The sequence below is a fragment of the Orcinus orca genome, chromosome 9 (genome assembly GCF_937001465.1).
Source record: "Orcinus orca chromosome 9, mOrcOrc1.1, whole genome shotgun sequence".
Classification (NCBI taxonomy): domain Eukaryota; kingdom Metazoa; phylum Chordata; class Mammalia; order Artiodactyla; family Delphinidae; genus Orcinus; species Orcinus orca.
The window spans coordinates 10,852,105-10,875,223 of NC_064567.1; the positions used below are offsets into that span (position 1 = coordinate 10,852,105).

Below are 23,119 nucleotides of genomic sequence, written 5' to 3' on the forward strand. Positions count from 1 at the left end.
GTGCTCCACAGCTAGCCAGGAAGAAGTCTGGAACTGCCAAAGAGGCAAGAGACCATTGTTTCAGGGTGCACAAGGAGAGGGAATTCAGAGCACCGCCTAAACGAGCTCCAGAGATGGATGTGAGCCGTGGCTATCAGTGCAGATACCAGAGATGGGCATGAAACACTAACACTGCTGCTGCAGCCACCAAGAATCCTGTGTGCAAGCACAGGTCACTATCCACACCTCTCTTCCCAGGAGCCTGTGCAGCCCGCCACTGCCAGGGTCCCGTGATCCAGGGACAACTTCCCCAGGAAAACACACAGCATGCCTCAGACTGCTGCAACATCACGCTGGCCTCTGCTGTGGCAGGCTCGCCCTGCATTCCGTACCCCTCCCTCCCCCAGGCCTGAGTGAGCCAGAGCACCCTAATCAGCTGCTCCTTTAACCCCGTCCTGTCTGGGTGAAAAACAATCGCCCTCCGGCGACCTACACGCAGAGGCGGGGCCAAATCCAAAGCTGAACCCCAGGAGCTGTGCGAACAAAGAAGAGAAAGGGAAATCTCTCCCAGCAGCCTCAGGAGCACCGGATTAAATCTCCACAGTCAACTTGATGTACCTATATCTGTGGAATACCTGAATAGACAACGAATCATCCCAAAACTGAGGCAGTGAACTTTGGGAGCAGCTGTAAACTTGGGGTTTGCTTTGTGTATAATTTGTTTCTAGTTTTATGTTTATCTTAGTTTAGTATTTAGAGCTTATTATCATTGGTAGATTTGTTTATTGCTTTGGTTGCTCTCTTTTATTTTTTTATATCTCTATATATTATTAACTTTTTCTCTTTTTGTGAGTGTGTATGTGTATGCTTCTTTGTGTGATTTTGTCTGTATAGGTTCACTTTTATCATCTGTCCTACGGTTCTGTCTGTCTGATATTTTTTAGTATACTTTTTAGTGCTTGTTATCATTGGTGGATTTGTGTATTGGTTTGGTTGCTCTATTCTTTTTATTTTTAATTTTTTATTTTAATAACTTTATTTTTTACTTCTTTCTTTTTTTCTTTTCTCCCTTTTCTTCTGAGCTGTGTGGCTGACAGGGTCTTGCTGCTCCGCCGGGGTGTCAGACATGAGCCTCTGACGTGGGAGAGCCAAGTTCAGGACATTGCTCCACCATAGACCTCCCAGCCCCTCATAATATCAATCGGCAAGAATTCTCCCAGAGATCTCCATCTCCATGCCAAGACCCAGCTCCACTTCAATGACCAGCAAGCTCCAGTGCTAGACGCCCCATGCCAAACAACTAGCAGGGCAGGAACACAGCCCCACCCATTAGCAGAGAGGCGGCCTAAAATCATAATAAGGTCACAGACACCCCAAACACACTACCGGACGCAGTCCTGCCCACCAGAAAGACAAGATCCAGCCTCATCCACCAGAACACAGGCACCAGTCCCCTCCACCAGGAAGCCAACAAAACCCACTGAACCAACCTTACCCACTGGGGGCAGACACCAAAAACAACAGGAACTACAAACCTGCAGCCTGTGAAAATGAGACCCCAGACACAGTAAGGCAGGCAAAATGAGAAGACAGAGAAACACACAGCAGATGAAGGAGCAAGGTAAAAACCCACCAGACCAAACAAATGAGGAGGAAATAGGCACTCTACCTGAAAAAGTATTCATAGTAATGATAGTAAGAGGATCCAAAATCTTGGAAATAGAATGGTGAAAATACAAGAAACGTTTAAAAAGGACCTAAAAGAACTAAAGAGCAAACAAACAATGATGACCAACACAATAAGTGAAATTAAACATACTCTAAAAGGAATCAATAGCAGAATAACTGAGGCAGAAGAACAGATAAGTGACCTGCAAGATAAAATAGTGTAAATAATTATTGCAGAGCAGAATAAAGAAAAAAGAATGAAAAGAATTGAGGACAGTCTCAGAGACCTCTGGGACAACATTAAATGCACCAACATTCAAATTACAGGGGTCCCAGAAGAAGAAGAGAAGAAGAAAGGGACTGAGAAAATACTTGAAGAGATTATACTTGAAAACTTCCCTAGTACGGGAAAGAAAATAGTCACCCAAGTCCAGGAAGCACAGAGAGTTCCATACAGGATAAATCCAAGGAGAAACATGCCAAGACACATATTAATCAAACTATCAAAAATTAAATACAAAGAAAAATATTAAAAGCAGCAAGGGAAAAGCAACAAATAACATACAAGGGAATCCCCATAAGGTTAACAGCTGATCTTTCAGCAGAAACTCTGCAAGCCAGAAGGGAGTGGCAGGACATATTTAAAGTGATGAAAGGGGAAAACCTACAACCAAGATTACTCTACCCAGCAAGGATCTCATTCAAATTCGATGGAGAAATTAAAACCTTTACAGACAGGCAAATGCTAAGAGAATTCAGTACCACCAAACCTGCTTTACAACAAATGCTAAAGGAACTTTTCTAGGCAGGAAACACAAGAGAAGGAAAAGACCTACAAATACAAACACAAAACAATTAGGGAAATGGTAATAGGAGCATACATATCGATAATTACCTTAAATGTAAATGGATTAAATGCTCCCACCAAAAGACATAGACTGGCTGAATGGATCCCAAAACATGACCTGTGCCTATGCTGTCTACAAGAGACCCATTTCAAACCTACGGACACATACAGACTGAAAGTGAGGGGGTGGAAAAAGATATTCCATGCAAATGTAAATCAGAAGAAAGCTGGAGTGGCAATTCTCTTATCAGACAAAATAGACTTTAAAATAAAGACTATTACAAGAGACAGAGAAGGACACTACATGATGATCAAGGGATCGATCCAAGAAGAAGATACAACAATTGTAAATATTTATGCTCCCAACATAGGAGCACCTTAATACATAAGGCAAATGATAACAGCCATAAAGGGGAAATCGACAGTAACATGATCATAGTAGAGGACTTTACCACCCCACTTTCACCAGTGGACAGATCGATCATCCAAAATGAAAATAAATAAGGAAACACAAGCTTTAAATGACACATTAACCAAAATGGACTTAGTTGATACTTATAGGACATTCCATCCAAAAACAGCAAAATACATTTTCTTCTCAAGTACTCATGGAGCATTCTCCAGGATAGACCATATCTTAGGTCACAAATCAAGCCTTGGTAAATTTTAGAAACTTGAAATCATATCAAGTATCTTTTCTGACCACAACACTGTAAGACTAGATATCAGTTACAGGAAAAAAAACTGTAAAAAATACAAACACATGGAGGCTAAATAACACACTAGTAAATAACCAAGAGACCACTGAAGAAATCAAAGAAGAAATCAAAAAATACCTAGAAACAAATGACAATGAAAACACAATGACCCAAAACCTACGGGATGCAGCAAAAGCAGTTCTAAGAGGGAAGTTTATAGCAATACAATCCTACCTCAAGAAATAAGAAACATCTCAAACAACCTAACCTTACACCTAAAGCAATTAGAGAAAGAAGAACAAAAAACCACACAGTTAGCAGGAGGAAAGAAACCATAATGATCAGATCAGAAATAAATGAAAAAGAACTGAAGGACACAATAGCAAAGATCAATAAAACTAAAAGCTGGTTATTTGAGAAGATAAACAAAATTGATAAGCCATTAGCCAGACTGATCAGGAAAAAATGGGGGAAGACTCAAATCAACAGAATTAGAAATGAAAAAGGAGAAGTAACAACTGACACTGCAGAAATACAAAGGATCATGAGAGATTACTACAAGTAACTGTATGCCAATAAAATGGACAACCTGGAAGAAATGGACAAATACTTAGAAAAGCACAGCCTTCTGAGACTGAACCAGGAAGAAACAAAATATAAAAAGACCAATCACAAGCACTGAAATTGAAACTGTGATTAAAAATCTTCCAACAAAGAACAGCCCAGGACCAGATGTCTTCACAGGCAAAATCTATAAAACATTTAGAGAAGAGCTAACACCTATACTTCTCAAACTCTTCAAAACATGGCAGAGGGAGGAACACTCCCAAACACATTCTACGAGGCCACCATCACCCTGATACCAAAACCAGACAAAGACGTCACAAAGAAAGAGAACTACAGGCCAATATCACTGATGAACATAGATGCAAAAATCCTCAACAAAATATTAGCAAACAGAATCTAGCAGCACATTAGAAGGATCATACACCATGATCAAGTGGGGTTTATCCCAGGAATGCAAGGATTCTTCAATGTATGCAAATCATCAATGTGATACCCCATAGTAACAAATTGAATAAAAACCACATGATCATCTCAATAGATGCAGAAAAAGCTTTCAACAAAATTCAACAAACATTAATGATAAAAACTCTCCAGAAAGTAGGCATAGAGGGTACTTAACATAATAAAGGCCATATATGACAAACCCACAGCCAACATCATTCTCAATGGTGAAAAACTGAAACCATTTCCACTAAGATCAGGAACAAGACAAGGTTTCCCATTCTCACCACTATTATTCAACATAGTTTTGGAAGTTTTAGCCACAGCAATCAGACGAAAAAGAAAGAAAAAGAATCCAAATCAGAAAAGAAGTAAAGCTTTCACTGTTTGCCGATAACATGATACTATACATACAGAATCCTAAAGATGCCACCAGAAAACTACTAGAGCTAATCAATGAATTCGGTAAAGTAGCAGGATGCAAAATTAATGCACAGAAATGTCTTGCATTCCTATACACTAATGATGAAAAATCTGAAAGAGAAATTAAGGAAACACTCCCATTTACCATTGCAACAAAAAGAATAAAATACCTAGGAATAAATCTACCTAAGGAGACAAAAGACCTGTATGCAGAAAACTATAAGACACTGATGAAAGAAATTAAAGATGATACCGACAGATGGAGAGATATACCATGTTCTTGGATTGGAAGAATCAACATTGTGAAAATGCCTATAGTACTGAAAGCAATCAGCAGATTCAATGTAATCCCTATCAAACTACCAATGGCATTTTTCACAGAACTAGAACAAAAAAATTTCCCAATTTGTATGGGAACACAAAAGACCCCAAATAGCCAAAGCAATCTTGAGAAAGACAAATGGAGCTAGAGGAATCAGGCTCCCGGACTTCAGACAATACTACGAAGCTACAGTAATCAAGACAGTATGGTACTGGCACAGAAACAGAAAGATAGATCAATGGAACAGGATAGAAAGCCCAGAGATAAACCCATGCACATATGGTCACCTTATCTTTGATAAAGGAGGCAAGAATATACAATGGAGAAAAGCCAGCCTCTTCAAGTGGTGCTGGGAAAACTGGACAGCTACATGTAAAAGAATGAAATTAGAACACTCCCTAACAGCATACACTAAAGTAAGCTCAAAATGGATTAAAGACTTAAATGTAAGGCCAGACACTATAAAACCCTTAGAGGAAAACAGGCAGAATGCTCTATGAAATCACAGCAGGATCCTTTTTGACCCACCTCCTAGAGAAATGGAAACAAAAATAAACAAATGGGACCTAATGAAACTTAAAAGTTTTGCACAGCAAAGGAAACCATAAAGAAGACAGAAAGACAATCCTCAGAATGGGAGAAAATATTTGCAAATGAAGCAACTGACAAAGGATTAATCTCCAAAATATACAAGCAGCTCATGCAGCTTAGTATCAAAAAAACAAACAACCCAATCCAAAAATGGACAGAAGACCTAAATAGACATTTCTTCAAAGAAGATATACAGATTGCCAACAAACACATGAAAGGATGCTCAACATCAGTAATCATGAGAGAAATGCAAATCAAATCAAAACTACAATGAGGTATCACCTCACAGTGGTCAGAGTGGCCATCATCAAAAAATCTACAAACAATAAATGCTGGAGAGGGTGTGGAGAAAAGGGAACCCTCTTGCTCTGTTGGTGGGAATGTAAGTTGATACAGCCACTATGGAGAACAATAGGGAGGTTCCTTAAAAAACTAAAAATAGAATTACCATATGACCCAGCAATCCCACTACTGGGCATATACTCTTAGAAAACCATAATTCAAAGAGTCATGCACCACAACGTTCTTTGCAGCACTATTTACAATAGCCAGGGCATGGAAGCAACCTAAGTGTCTATCGACAGATGAATGAATAAAGAAGATGTGGCACATATATACAATGAAATATTACTCAGCCATAAAAAGAAACAAAATTGAGTTATTTGTGGTGAGGTGGATGGACCTAGTGTCTGTCATACAGAGTGAAGTAAGTTAGAAAGAGAAAAACAAATACCGTATGCTAACACATGTATATGGAATCTGAAAAAAAAAGTTTCTGAAGAACCTAGGGGCAGGACAGGAATAAAGACGCAGACATAAAGAATGTACTTGAGGACACGGGGAGGGGGAAGGGTAAGCTGAGACGAAGTGAGAGAGTGGCATGGACATCTATACACTACCAAATGTAAAACAGAGAGCTAGTGGGAAGCTGCCGCATAGCACAGGGAGATCAGCTCGGTGCTTTGTGACCACCTAGAGGGGTGGGATAGGGAGGGTGGGAGGGAGACGCAAGGGGGAGGGGATATGGGGATATATGTTTATGTATAGCTGATTCACTTTGTTATAAAGCAGCAACTAACAGAGCAATATAAAGCAATTTTACTCCAATAAAAGTGCTTAAGAAAAAAAGAACAAAGCTGGAGGAATCATGCTTCCCGACTGTAAACTATATTTCAAATAAAAGAAGACACATAGGTCAAGTGGAACCAAACAGCCCAGAAATAAACCCATGCATATATGATCAATTAATTTTCAACAAAAAAGACAAAAATATACAATGGAGAAAGGGCAATCTCTTCAACAAATCGTGTTGGGAAAACTAGATGTCCACATGCAAAAAGAAGGAAACTAGACCTCTATCTTATACCATACACAAAACTGAACTGAAAATGGATTAAAGATTTTAACGTAAGACCTGAACCATAAAACTCCTAGAAGAAAACATACAGAAAAAGCTCCTTGCCATCCACTCTGCAGTGATTTGTTTTGATTTGACCCCAAAAGGAAAGGCAACAAAAGCAAAAAAGTAGTAAGTGGGACTACATTGAACTAAAAGGCCTCTATGCAGGAAAGGAAGCCATCTTCTGCAAAGGAAACCATCAACAAAATTGAAAATCAACCTACTAAAAGGGAGAAAATGTTTGCCAATATATCAGATAAGGAATTAATATTCAAAATATATAAAGCACTCATACAATAGCAAAAAAATTTTAAAAATGGGCAGATGATCTGAATAGACTTTTTTTCCATATGAGACACATACAGATGGACAACTGGTACATGAAAATGTGCTCAACCTCACTAATCATCAGGGAAATGCAAATCAAAACCATAGTGAGTTATACTCACCTCACACCTGTTAGCATGGCTATTATCAAAAAGACAAGATAACAAGTGTTGTGAAGGCTGTAGAGAGAAGGGAACCCTCGTGCACTGTGCACTGTTGGTGGGAATGTAAACTGGTGCAGCCATGGTGGAGAACAGTAGGGAGGGTCCTCAAAAAATTGAAAACAGAACTTCTATCTAACCCAGAAATCCCCCTTCTGGATATTTATCCAAAGGAAACGAAAATGCTAACTTGAAAGGATATCTGTGCCCCCATGTTCACTGCAGTATTATTTACAATAGCCAAGACATGGAAACAACTTTAAGATCTTTAAGTGTCCATCAGTGGCTGAATGGATAAAGAAAATGTGAGATTTTATAAATATGCACACCCACACAGGAATATTACTTGGCCATAAAAAAGAAGGAAACCTTGCCATCTGCAGCAACATGGACGGACTCTGAGAGCATTATGCTAAGTGAAGCAAGTCAGAGAAAGACAAACACAGGATGATCTGATATATATGTGGAATGTAAAAAATACACTAAAAACCAGTCTCATAGATACAAAGAACATACTGGTGATTGCCAGAAGTGGGGGGTGAGAGGGTGGAAGAAATGAGTAAAGGTGATCACAAGGTACAAACTTCCAGTTATAAAATAAATAAGTCATGGGGATGTGATATACAGCATGATGACTATAGTTAATAATACTGAATTGAATATTTGAAACTTGCTAAGAGAGTAGATGCTGCATGTACTCTACACCTCTAAACTAGAAATAGTTTGACCTTCTGCCTTTAAGAAAATGAAAATGTAATACAGCAATTTAATTTTTGAAAAGTTTCAAGAACCACTGTAAGTCTAAATGCTGTTTTATAGGATACAATTTTAACAGTAATAATCCTGCCAGGAGTTCCTGTTTTAAAGTGTAAATTAGCAGTTTTTAAATAGAAAGTTTGTCTCACGTATATACATACAAAGACATTTTTAAGATCTCTAGTTCAAAAAGTTAAAATTGTAAAGACCAGTCACAGTGAACCGATTTTAGAGGTAGTATGGTTTGCTTTAATGCTAACGAAATCTGAGTCACATTTTCCTAATGTATAGCCATTACTCCAATGAGGCTAAGCATCTTCAGAGAATAATTGATGGATGTAGAGCATACAGTGGTTCCAGTAGTTAATGATGTCCAGTAAGTCTAATTAACTCCTAGAACTTAACCTAATATTCCAGGATGGTAGGGAACCTTGGGATTCATCATAATAGGTTTATTAACCATGTATCTGTGTGGTAGAAACAGTACTACCTTAAGTCTTAGAGTGGTTTTATCGGTCTCACTAAGTCATCCACTTACCCTACTCTGTCAGGCTGTTGACAGTTCTATACTTCAGGGAAACAGACCAGCATCAATTCTCGTTTTAGAGCTCTTCAAAGTAGTGCTTTAACCTCCCATAGTAACATGTGTCTAACAACTTTTATGATCATCATAGCCTGTGGATTTAACCTCTCTGAGCTTCATTTTCCTCATCTGTAAACTACAGATAAAAGCCTGCTGTGCCTTGAACACTGTAAGTGCTCAGATAATGTCTTGAATGAATGAGAATTACTCCATCCCAAATACCACCTCTTTGAGTAGCATCTCCCAGACAAAGTTTGTTCACTCCCTTCTCTTTTACTCTCTCAGTTTTGCTGATTTTTAGATACATTTGCATTACCTTTTAAATAATTTATTTTTATCAGATAACCAGTGTCAATCCACAGATTCTTGGGAAGCCAGGCCTCTGGGGGATTCCTCCCCATTCCACTAGAATATACAGCCATTCCGGCTCCATCCTCATTAGCTCCTGCCTCCTGCTTCCATCCTGTCCACTGAATTGGACTGTATATACGTCTTCACCTTTACTAAAATGTGAAGTCCTTGAAAGCAGACACACTCATGTTTGTATCCTTAATGCCAGCACAGGGTATAACCTTCATAAATATCTGTCAGACAAATGAGTTTGTACATGTATGCAGATGACACCTGAAATGATTTTAAGCATCACACATAACCTAGCCTGGCAAAGTTCATCTCATTCTGTCTCTCAGCTGGCTATAAACTAGTCACTTGAATTAAGGCATTTGCTTATTGTTCAAATCATGACATCTCTCTTTTTTCATTTTAAAAGACTCTTAAGGTAGGAGAGGAAAATCTGATCTACTTTATTGACAAAATAACAGAAGAAAGCAAAAGGGATGGAAATTCCTTGAATACTTACTGTGTGTTAGAATTTTGACTATATAATCCATACAACTTCTCTGTGAAGCAGACATTATTATCCACATTTTGCATATGAGGAAACTGAAGTCAGAAGGTTAAATAACTGAGTTCATATAGAGCTAGACAGTGGTAAAGCCAAGGTTTGAACCTAGGTCTGACTTATTAACCTCATCATGACAGGGTTCATAGTTTTTGACAGCAAGATGCCTCCTCTGTAAAAAACACTTGGGCAGAGCAATCACACAGGTGCAGAGGGAACAAATGCTTCCTGCTCTTGCTTTCCAATGCTTGAGAGCATCAGAAGGTTCCAAAGTACTCCTTTACACTCTGTCAACCAGTTCAAAAGAGCACAGCCCACTAAACCAGCTTGCAGAGGTAAGGTAGGAAGCCAGGACAAATGGCCCTACCCCCCTCCAACGGACAGGAAAAGAGCTGAATACTTGAATTCTACCAATTTGCCAGCCTCTGCTTTGCAGTCTTCAGTCTTTCCAGCTTTGGAGAAAAGCTATAGGATATCACTGAAAACAACAGAATATTAAGTGCCTAATTCTCAACCTTTCCTTTGGGAAAGAAAATACTTTGAAATAATGGATGAAAATTATAAAACCAGTTTTCATATTTTTCATATTTTTAAGTTCTGTTTCTCTAAAATATGAAAAGCTCAGAGTCTGAAATAATGGATGAAAATTATAAAACCAGTTTTCATGTTTTTCATATTTTTAAGTTCTGTTTCTCTAAAATATGAAAAGCTCAGAGTCAGACTATGCCTCTGTGTTCCCTAATGTAATTCACGTTAAATTTCATTGGAAGAGGAACTTAACCCATCCTCACCAGCCAATATTCTATCATTAGACTACAACTGTCCTTAAAACAACTGATGATCATGTCTTTGAACAAATAGATAAGACACAACTTTTATATTCAAACAGAGCAAGCAATTTCAGGTTATGTTTATCACAGATTGCTTATAGTTTTACACATGGCTATCACTTTATGTTTGTCTATAGTTAAAAACAGGCCTTGATCTGAGTGACTGGTTGTCTCAGAACAACTATGTTTAGCTCTGCTGTACTCTCTGCAAATAAAAATGGAAAAATTCTGAATCTAGATAGGTTCTAAATGTTGAATTGAAAGTAAATGTTCAGCTAGCCAAAGTTTTGGATGAGTCCTCTGGAGTAGAAATGAAGGAGTGACATCATCAAGATGGAAACATAGGTCATTCCCAACCTCAGTCCCCTTCACAAGAAGACCAACTATAACTATCTATAGACAAGACACCACTGTGAAAATCCTAGAATACAAGGGTGAGGCTGAAGGCACCCCCTGTATCACAGAGAATGAGGTAGGACCACATTAGAAAAGTTAAGAGGAGCAGCTGCACCTGACCACATCACTCCTCCCCCAGGCTGGCTCCCCAGGCCTGCAGTTCCTCCGGGGGAAAAGAAAGTCCAGGTGGACACCCGCCTCCTCCAGCATCGTGGGTCATTTCTCAGGATGCCTTCTCAGGTCTTGCCTTATGGGCATCTAAGGGGACTTGGGGACATGACTGTGACAGAGAAGGGGGAAGGGATTTATAGCAACGAGTGCTCGGACTGTGGCCCTGTTCCTCCTCCCAGTGGTGCCCAAGTAGAAGTCCCAACCAGCAGCTCTACTCATCTGCAGGGCCAAGATCGTGGTCCGTTCTGACCAGGGAACTTGGCAGGGCGCAGATCTGCCTGATTCAGGACTCCAGACCGTGAGCCCTTGCCAGCCATGGAGCCTGTTCTGCCACTCCATCTGGACAGGAAAGCTAATTCATAGCCCCACCCACTGCTGCATACCGCCTCCAGCCCTACCGAGCAGGAGCCTAACCAGAGCTCCTGGGAGTCTGTGTAGCTCATCCTGCAACCACAGTTACAGCAGCACTTGAACGGAGAGCCTGGCCAGCGGCCCTGCCCATATGCAGAGCCAGGATGGTGGCCTGTCAGGCCAGGGAACTTGGTGCATGATTCTGCCTAATTTGGCCCCCAAATAAGAGACGTGTCAGCCTTAGAGCCTGTCTGGTGGCTCCACCCAGGCAGGGAAACTAATTCATAGCCCTACCCACTGTTAAATACAGCTTTCAGCATGCCCAACCAGGAAACCTAACCAGGCACATGGGAAACTGTGTAGCCCAGGGGTCCCCAGCCCCTGGGCCGCAGACCAGTATCGGTCTGCGGCCTATTAGGAACTGGGCCGCACAGCAAGTGGTGAGCAGCAGGCTAGCGAGTAAAGCTTCATCTGCTGCTCCCCTTCGCTCCCCCTTGCATTACCGCCTGAACCATCCCCCCACCTCCCGCCCCGGTCCATGGAAAAATTGTCTTCCACAAAACCGGTCCCCAGTGCCAAAAAGGTTGGGGACCGCTGGCATAGCCCATCCTACAGCCCCACTTACAGTGATACCTGAGCAGAGAGCACAACCAGTGGTTCTCACCATCTGCACTGCAAAACCAGCAACTCTGCGTGGCCAGAGAATTTGGCACACAATCCTGCCTGATCTGGGTCCTTAAACCATGGGCTGTGCTGGCCATGGGGTCCATTCTGCTGCCCTGGTCAAGCAGGGAAGCTACATCATAGCCCCAACTACTGCTAAATACAGTACCGAGTCTGACCATCCAGGAAACCTGACCAGAGAACCCAGGCAACTACAGAGCCCCATCCAACAGCCTCACTTGGGCAAAGAACCAAGCCAGCAGTCCTATCCAACTGTTTTCAGCCACAACACATACCCCACAACCTCAGAGCTCAGGCAGTGGCCTTGCCCACAAAGAAGACCCTAATAGCAGGCTCCCCCTGCCCAAGGAGTCTGTCAGCTCACATGTCCAGAACCCCAAGCTGAGCTGACTGGTGAAGGACTGTCTCTGCCAAGGCATACCTGTAAAGTCTAGAAGAAGAGACTGTTTACTCAGATGTGCAGATACCAATGTAAGAAATCAAGGATCAGGAAAAATCAGGTAAACAACACCACCAATGGAAACTAATAAAATGCCAATAATTGACACTAAAGAAATGGAAATCTATGAACTTCAATGAATTCAGGATAATCTTCTTAAAAGAAGTTTAGTGAACTACAAGACAGATAACAAAATTCGGGGGAAAAAATTGCATGAACAAAACGAGATGAAGAAAAAAAAATAGAAACCATCAAAAATAAACCAAACAGAAGTCCTAGAGCTAAAGAATACAATGACTGAACTGTAAAGTTCAATAGAGAGCTTCAAAATCAGAACTGACCATGCAGAAGACAGAATCAGTGACAGAGAAAGAATCAGGGACAGGGTATTTGAATTTATCCAGTCAGAGGAACAAAAGAAAAAAAAGAATGAAAAAGAGTGAAGAAAGCCTATGGAACTTATAGGACGCCATCAGAAGAAACAGCATCTGCATTATGGGTACCCCAGAAGGAGAAAGAGAAGGGGACAGAAAGTGTATATAAAGCAAATAACGGCTGAAAATGAGAAAAGAAATGGACATACAAATCCATGAGGCCCAAAGGACCCCAAACAGATTAAACCCAATAGTTCCAAAAGTCAAAGACAGAGAATTTCAGGCCAGGAGAGAATGGGTAATATATTCAAAATATTGAAAGAAAAAAATCTGTCTGGCTTCCCTGGTGGCGCAGTGGTTGAGAGTCCGCCTGCCAATGCAGGGGACATGGGTTCATGCCCCGGTCCAGGAAGATCCCACATGCCGTGGAGCGGCTGGGCCCGTGAGCCATGGCCGCTGAGCCTGCGCGTCCGGAGCCTGTGCTCCGCAACGGGAGGGGCCGCGGCAGTGAGAGGCCCACGTACCGCAAAAAAAAAAAAAAAAAAACTGTCAACAATAATACTATACCTGGCAAACCTGTCCTTCAGAAATGAAGGGGAGATAAATAAGTGCCTGAACAAATGAAAGCTGATTGAGTTTATCACCACTAGGCCTGCCTTACAAGAAATGCTAAACGGAGTTCTTCAAGCGAAATAAAGTGATGCTAATTTACATGATAAAATCAGATGAACACAGGTATAAGACTTCCTGGTATTGGTAAATAATCAAAGTTATTTAATATGGTAATAGTGGTGCATAATTCTCTTACAACTCTAGTTTAAAAGTTTTAAAATGTATTAAGAAAAACCCATAACTTCAATAGTCTGTTACTGTATACATAATATAAAAAATATGTAAATTGTAACGTGATGGGGGAGAAGTAAATTGTAATTTTAGAGATGCTATTGAAGTTAAGTTGTCGTCAGCTTAAAATAGGATATTATAAATATAAGATAGTTTATATAAGGCTCATGGTAACCACAGAGGAAAAACCTATTACAGAAAAGATCAGGATCAAGTGAAAGTATACCAATACAAAAAAAGTCATCAACACAAAAGAAGACAGCAGAATAAGAAGCAAGGAACAACAGAGCTACAAAACAGTCAGCAAAACAAGTAAGAAAATGGCAATAGTAAATCCTTATCCATCAATAATTACTTTAAGCATAATGGATAAAATTCTCCAATCAAAGATACAAAATTGGACGAATGACTTAAAAACAATATCAAACAATACACTGCCTACAGGAGACTCACTTTAGCTTCAAAGACACAGACTGAGACTGAAAGGATGGAGAAAGATATTTCAAGCAAATGATAACGAAGAAGAAACAAAGGTAGCTATACTCATATCAGACAAAATAGACATTAAGCTAAAAATGACAGAAAGAGAAAGAACATCACTATATAACAATAAAGGGGTCAATCCATCAAAAAGATACACCAATTGTAAATATTTATGCACCCACCCAACATCAGAGCACCTAACTATATAAAGCAAACATTAACAGAATTATAAGGAGAAATAAACAAATAAACAACAACAAATAGTTGGGGACTTTAATACCCCACATTCAATAACCAATAGATCATTCAGACAAAATCAATAAGGAAACAATGGATTTGAACAACACAGCTGACTAAGTTGTAACAGACATATACAGAATACTTTGTCTGACAACAGCAGGATACACATTCTTCTCAAATGCACACAGAACATTTTCTAGCATAGATCATGCATTAGGCCACAAAACAAGTCTTAGCAAATTAACCAAGACTAAAATCATACCTGGATAACTCATGAATACATGGAAATTAAACAGTACTATCCTGAACAACCAGTAGATCGATCTAAGATGAAATTAAATGAGAAATTTAAAAGTATCTTGAGACAAATGAAAATGGGAACAAAACATACAAACTTATGGGATGCAGCAAAAGCAGGTCTCAGAGGGAAGTTCATATCTATAAATGCATACCTCAAGAAATAGAAAGATCTCAAATAAACAACCAAACTTTTACACCTCAAGGATCTAGAAGATGAAGAACAAACTAAGCCCAAAGTTGGCCAAAAAAGGAAATAAAGTTTAGAGCATAAATAAATAGAGACCAGGAAAGAAATAGAGAAAACTGAATAAAACTAAGGGCTGGCTCTTTGAAAAGGTAAACAAAACAGACAAATCTTTATTGAGACTAACCAAGGGGAAGAGAGAGATCCCAAATTAACAAAATTTTAAATGAAAGAGGGGACATTACAACTGATAATACAGAAATACAAAGGTTCATAAGAGTCTTCAGTGACCAACTATACACCAACACATAGAAAAAGTGGATAAATTACTAGAAACCTAGAACCTATCATGACTGAATTAGGAAGAACTAGAAAATCTGAACAGACCAATTACTAGTAGGGTATTGAATTGTTAATCAAAAATCTCCCAAAAAAAGTCCAGGACCAGATGTCTTCACTGGTAAATTTTACCAAACATTTAATGAAGAATTAACAGCAGTCCTTCTCAAAATATCCAGAAATACTGAAGAGGAGAGAACACTTCCAAACTCATTTTACAAGGCTAATATTACCCTGATATCAAAGCCAAATAGGACATTACAAGAAAAGAAAACCACAGGCCAATATCCCTGATGAATATAGATGCAAAAATTCTCAACAAAACAGCAAACCTAATTCAGCAGCACATTAAAAGGATCACACACCATGACCAAGTAGGATTCATCCCTGGGATGCAAGGATGGTTCAATATATGCAAATCAATAAATGTGATATATTACATTAATAGAATGAAAGATAAAAATCATATGATCATCTCAATAGATGCAGAAAAAGCATATGACATAATTTAACATCTATTCATGATAAAAACTCTCAACAAACTAGCTATAGAAAAGGAATGCACCTCAATACAGTAAAGTAAGGCCATATATATCAAGCCCACAGCTAACATCATACTCAATGGTGAAAGACTGAAGACTTTTCCAACAGGACAAGGATGTCCACTCTCACCACTTGTATTCAACATGGCACTGGAAGTCCAAGCCAGAGAAAGCAGGCAACAAAAAAAAAGAAAAGCCTTCCAAATTGAAAAGGAAGACCCAAAATTATCTCTGTTTGTAGATGACATGATTTTATGTATAGAAAAGCCTAAACACTAAACCAAAAAAAAAAAAAAAAACTGTTAGATCAATGAATTCAGTAAAGTTGCAAGATACAGAATTCAACATACAAAAATCAAAAGTATTTCTATACACTAAGAATGAGTTATCTGAAAAATAATCTCATTTACAATATCATCGAGAACAATAAAATACTTAGGAATAAATTTAACCAAGGAGATGAAAGATCTCTACACTGAAAACTATAATACATTGATGAAAGAAATTGAAGATTAAAATAAATGGAAAGATAGTCCATGCTCATGGATTGGAAGAATTAATATTGTTAAAATATCTATACCACCCAAAGCCACCTATAGATTCATTGCAATCCCCATCAAGATTCCAATGGCACTTTTTACAGAAGAAAGAGAAATCCTAAAATTCATATGAAACTACAAAAGACCCTGAACAGCCAAAGCAATCCTGAGAAAGAACAACAAAGCTGGAGGCATCACACTTCCTGAATTCAAACTATATTATAAAGATATAATAATAAAAGCATTACGGTACTGGCATAAAAACAGACACATAAACCAATACGACAGAATTGAGAACCCAGAAATTGAGAACCAACACATACAGTGAGCTAACATGAAAAGAGAGCCAAGAATACTTGATGGAGAAAAGACAGTCCTTTTAATAAATGGTGCTGGGAAATTGGATAGTCACATGTAAAAGAGTAAAACTAGATCCCTATTTTACATCACTCCCAAAAATTAACTCAAAATGGATTAAGAAATTAAACATAAGACCTGAAACCATAAAACTGGAAGAAAACACAGGAATAAAGCTTCTTGACATGGGTCTTGGCAAAAGACCAAAGCACAAAAGACTAAAGCACAAGCAACAAAATAAAAAATAAACAAGTAGGACTACACCAAACTAAAAAGCTTCTGCACAGCAAAAGAAACGATAGCAAAATGAAAAGACAACCTAAGCAATGGGATAAGATATTTGCAAATCATATCTGAGAAGGGGTTAATATTCAAAATATATAAAGAACTCACACAACTCAAAAGAAAAAAAAATAAGTTAAAAATGGCCAAAGGATCTGAATAGACATTTTTCCAAGAAGACATACAGATGGCCAATAGGTACATGAAAAGGGTAGATAACAACACTAGTCAGGGAAATCAAATCAAAACCACAATAAGTTATGACCTCATACCTATTAGATTGGCTGTCATCAAAAAGACAAGAGAACAAGTTCTGGAGAGGATATGGAGAGAAGGGAACCTTTGTGCACTGTTGGTGGGAATGTAAATTGGTACAGCCACTATGGAAAACAGTATGGAGGTTTCTCAAAAAAATTAAACATAAAACTACCATATTACCAGCAATCCTACTTCTGGGTATATATCCAAAGGAAACAAAATCACTATGTCAAAAAGATAACTGCACTCCCATGTTCCTGTTCACTACAGCATTACTTACAATAGCCAAGACATGGAAACAACCTAAGTTTCCACTGACAGATGAATAGATAAAGATGTGGTGTATATACAGTGGAATACTGTTCAGCCATAAACAGGAAACCCTGCTATTTGCAACAATATGAATGGACCTTCAGGGCATTATGCTAAATGAAATGTCACACAGAGAAAGACACGTACTGTACCATCTCACTTATATGTGGTAGCTAAAAAACTCAAATTTATAGCAAAAAGGATCAGATTTGTGGTTACCAGAGGCAGAGGGTGGAGAGAATGAGGTGAAGGGGGTCAAAAGATATCGACTTCCAGTTTTAAGATAAATTTAAGTACTGGCTGTGTAATGTTCAACATGGCAAGTATTGCCAAGGCTGTATTGTATATTTGAAAGTTGGTAAGAGAGTAGACACCAAAGTTCTCACAAGGAAAAAAAAATGTAATTATATAAGGTGATGGATGTTAACTAAACTTATTTTGGTAATCATTTCACAATATATACATATGTCAAGTCATTTTGCTATACACCTTAAGTTTATACAGTGTTATTATATGTCAATTATCTCTCAATAAAACTGGAAGAAAAAATAATAAAAGGAAGTAATTGTTGTATGGCTATCTGCAGGAAGTTATCTCTCAGTCTTATGTATTTTATTTCATGATTGACCCTCAAACATCTGGGGAGAGGGGAGTTCAGTATTAATTCCAAATATTTTCTTTAAAAAAAAAAAAAGATTTTCTTCTAAGGAAGACTTTTGAAAGTTTTGTCCAAAAGCATGATTCTTTGGAGAAAACATACTCCAAAATAATTGTAGTGACATAGTCAATAGAATTTCATGATTTTGTGTTTCAGTTTATTCATTTTTTTTCTATCATTTTTATTCTACTTTCCATAAAGTTGGAGCTAATCAAATCAATTTCACTGTAACCTTTAATTAATTGTAACTATTGTTATGGACTGAGTATTTGAGTCCCCCCAAATTCACATATTGAAGCCATAACCCCCAATGTGATGGTATTTGGAGGTGGGGCCTTTGGGAGATAATTAGGGTTGGATTAGGTCATGAGGGTGGGACCCTCATGATGGATTAGTGCCCTTATAAAAAGAGGAAGAGGCAGGAGATCTCTCCACCATATGAGGATACAGCAAGAAGGCAGCTGTCTGAAAACCAGCCAAGAAGACAGTTCTTACCAGAACTCAACCATGTTGGCACCGTGATCTAGGACTTCCCAAGCTCCTGAACTGTGAGCAATAATGTCTGCTATTTAAGCAACCCAGCCTATGGCATTTTGTTACAGCAGCCCAAAGCCAACTAAGAAATGTTTAATAACTGGTTCTTTTAACATTACAAAATACAAAGAAAACATGATTTATAAGCCTGGATAATAATGGCCTTATATATTTCATGCAAAGTAAAAACTGTACCTTCTCATACCCTAATAAAGCTATTTCACTTCTTTTCCCATTTAAGAATTAATTAGGATGCAACAATGTCTTAGAAAAGCCAATATATATAATATAGTTGTCTACCTAGGATAATCCAAAATCCATAGTCTACCTTCAGAAAATCAGAAAGGAATTTACATGCAACTACAAACTAGAGAAATAATTTTGCACTCATGTCCTTTGAGCCCAGGTAAAAAACAGGATTTTAACTTAATTAGTTGCCAGAATCTTAAACGCATTGTTTCACGTTCAGGTGGGCTGTGTGCACCTGGTGCTTCCCTGGGGGGTTTCCACTGTAAAGCTGGTCCACTGAAGCACCCTAAATTGCCCTTCTGAATAAATGGTATGAAATGTGTAAACTGTTCCCCAGCCCTTCCTCAGAGGGCTGTTGGGAACCCTGGGCCTGGGATGGATGTCAGTAGGGATCTGGTGCACCCGGATTCCAGGCACGGTCACCCTTCAGGAGAGCAGCAAGGCTTCTTTCCTTGAGAGACTCACTATCTATGTAATAGTGTCTGGATTTGTAAATTTATGTGCTTATCATAAATATCATTCAGAAACATCATCTCAGAAAAGCTCCAGATTACTGAGAGGCAAGAGCTGCTTGCACTGAGTTACCTGTTAGGGCAACAGTCACACGAGGTTCACTCTTGTATTCCTGTAGTTTTACTTTATAACTTCATGTTTGCATTAGTAAACGTGTTGACAGTTTACTAATCACGTTAGTAATTAGTAAAGAAATAGTTTGAGTTTTAATAAGTAAACTGTGTGAATTACTGATGTTATATTATCCTATAATACTACTTCTGAATTTTTAAATTGCCTTTTCAAGATTTCCTCAGAAAGATAACAGGCTCCCTCTAGCGGGAAGTGACCATTATAATTGAATTATTTACTCCAAAGCTGTGTAACTTCATAGTTGAACTTTGTTTGAAGGAAAAGGGGCCTTTTCTGACTCTGACATTTGTTTATTTCTCTCCATAACATTTGTTTACTTTTCTCTTTCTAATTTCTTAGCGAAGAAATCGGTACTGATTATCAAGGAATGTTTGTAGGACAGTCATGGTTTCAAGTCATGTTGATACCGTGAACTGCTCTTTTATAAGTAAAGGGAAGTGAGGTTATCAATGGATGCCCAGGCATTAACTTCAACGAACTTGATAGGAAATATATATATATATATAAACATAATTTATATGTAATTATGTAATTTATAAATTTGTAATTTATAAATATATAAATTCTAATAATATACCTTAACTCCAAAGCCTTTATTTTCATAATTAAGTAATTTAAAGGATTATCTCATCTTGTGCCCTCATTGTATGCTGAGTTTAAGTGGCTTGCTCAAGATTACACATTTGGAAGTCTGCTTTTTGACCTCCCAGTTCTGATTAATTTTACAGAAAGCAAGCCTTGTTCACTTTGGCTTTTCTTTATGAGAAAAAATGACCAAAATCCCATGCTTTTTTTTTTTTTAAGTAATTAGCTTTCTGCCCCATATCATTTATAATTAAAACTAAAACTGTATTTTTATAGAGCTTAGTCAAATATAAAAATGTTAATTCTGGGGCTTCCCTGGTGGCGCAGTGGTTGAGAGTCCGCCTGCCGATGCAGGGGACACGGGTTCGTGCCCCGATCCGGGAGGATCCCACATGCCGCAGAGCGGCTGGGCCCGTGAGCCATGGCCGCTGAGCCTGTGTGTCTGAAGCCTGTGCTCCACTACGGGAGAGGCCACAACAGTGAGAGGCCCGCGTACCGCAAAAAAAAAAAAAAAAAAGGTAATTCGGAATCATCAAGAAAAATTAAAATTGCACCCAGGCAAGGAAGTAACCTATTACAGAAATGGGTTTTGGTTTTACAACTGGTAAAGAAAAAAAAAAAAAATTAATGAAATTTAGTATTGAGAGTGACATATATCCCAAACTGGTAAATAACCAATAACCAACTCCAGGAAGACTGGTTATAACAAGCTATAGAAACTTTCAGGTTTAGAATCTCATATCATACATTTCACCTATCCCACATTTTTAAAAAAATTTTTTATTATGGTAAAAGTCACATAATATAAAACATACTGTTTTAACCATATTTAACTACAGTTCAGTGGCTCTAAGTACATTCATACTGTTGTGCAACTCTCACCCTCATCCATCTACTGAATTTTTCTCCTAAACTGAAACACTGCCCCCATTAAACACTAACTCCCCATTCCCCGCCAGAGATTGGGATTGACATACGTACACTCCTCGGTATGAAGCAGATGGCTGGTGGGGGCCTAACTGTATAAGCACAGGAGAAAAAAAAGGTACAGTCTGTTTGCAGGGCAGGTATTAAGTTAACCTATCCCGCATTTTACAGATCATCTATCAAAGTGTGTGCTTAATTGCTTTTTGGTAACTCTTGACAAAGCCATTCTCCACTGGAGGGAGCTTGGCTCTCACCAAACTTGTTTTCTTATTTTCTTACAGCAAATCATAGGATTAGTTTCGGAACACTGGTCAGCACTTCCAATACCTACGATGGATCTGGTGTTGTGACTGTGGAAACAGACCATCCCCTCCTCTGGACCATGGCCATCAAAAACACCCATGACTGACCTCCACAGCTGTGCCTCTGACCTCATTTGCCAACAACTTCATGCTCCACAAGAACAGTTCACCTTGGTTGGCAGGAATCTAAACCTGTCCCTGAGAAGCCTGCTAGTTTTAAATATGTTAATGTTTAGATCATCCAGGTAACATTATGAATGACAGATCTCAATTGTACAGTGACGGGGGGAAATCATTATTTCTTAAGAAAGTAAATTACACTCAGTTGGAAAACTAATGTGGATTATTCCACTCTAAAATTCAGGACTGATCATTCTTATGTTATTAATCATTCCATGTATCCTAGAAAATTGTTGGCTTTTATTTTTGCGGTACGCGGGCCTCTCACTGTTGTGGCCTCTCCCGTTGCGGAGCACAGGCTCCGGAAGCGCAGGCTCAGCGGCCATGGCTCACGGGCCCAGCCACTCCGCGGCATGTGGGATCCTCCCGGACCGGGGCACGAACCCGCGTCCCCTGCATCGGCAGGCGGACTCTCAACCACTGCGTCACCAGGGAAGCCCTAGAAAACTGTTTTTAGGTTTGAACCTGAGAAGGCTCTGTTGAGTCTCCGTGCTGTCCAGCACATAACCCTCCTCCTGTTCATCCTTAATTGCTTAACACCAAAGGCTACTTCTGTCTAATAATATTAGCTCTTTCTGTATTATATGTATTCCCTTTCACTGAAAAAATAATTCCTTCTAGCTTGGGATGCTAGAACTGCATTTTATTCTGGCCTTAATGGTTTCTGGTATTATCTTTTCATAATAAATTTAAAAATGATTGGCCTGATTATTAAAATTTAAAACAGGTAGAACCTGCCCAGCAGCTTTACATAGCGCAAAGCAGGTGTTGCCCTAAGGAAAGGGACCAGCAGCTCTCTTCTTTCTGGTGCTACAACAGTGACGGTTGCGTTGTAAGTGGAGAGTGAAAGTGGGATCAGGTGAACTAGCATGCAGTTGTGCATAGTCAATCATTAGAGATAATTATTCATAATTTATGCAAATATATGTGAAATTGAATCCAGATGTCAAATAAAAATATTTAGTTATCCATGTGCCTGTGGTCAGTTTTTAAGAAAACAATCCATTTTCTCACCTGTAGTTTATAATGACCAGTCTTTCCTAATCAGTGTTTCTGTACAAAAGAAAAATTTGCTCAAAAGATGATTAATAGGTATAGTTGTTCACGCCTCTGATTTTGGGGAGGCAACCCAGTGTTGTTGTCAACACTTTCTCTAACCTCCATGGAAGTTACTTTCTAGAGCACACGTGCCACATGTTTACACTTAATCTCTCTGGACCCATTGCCCCATCTATAAAATAGGGATTATAGGTAGCACCTGTTTACCTTGTGGGACTTAGAAAGGAAGGACAGGTAGATTGCTTTCAAAGATTGTTACATGCTGGAGAAAAAAGAGCCAACAGAGGGAAGGCGCTTCCGTGGTAGAGAAAGTGAAGAAAACTGGTGGAGGAAGAACCCTGGGGAAGAGTAAGAGAAGGGCTCAGAGCACAGGTGAGAGTCGCACATCGTACA

At 38.9% G+C, this 23,119-nt stretch overlaps 1 protein-coding gene across 4 annotated transcripts in view; it reads left to right on the forward strand.

The window, feature by feature from the left end:
* Window positions 1-22,634, forward strand: part of TPK1 (thiamin pyrophosphokinase 1) — a 350,900-nt gene extending 328,266 nt beyond the window's left edge. For 3 of the 4 annotated variants that reach the window (XM_033432268.2, XM_049714730.1, XM_049714731.1), the window contains one exon: window positions 21,467-22,634. In XM_033432268.2, coding sequence (XP_033288159.1) covers window positions 21,467-21,594 — 128 coding nt within the window. In that variant the 3' untranslated portion in view covers window positions 21,595-22,634. Of the gene's footprint in view, window positions 1-1,061; window positions 8,406-21,466 lie in introns of those variants that run through there. The other variant, XM_049714732.1, reaches the window with a different exon arrangement.
* The last annotated feature ends 485 nt before the right edge of the window (window positions 22,635-23,119 follow it).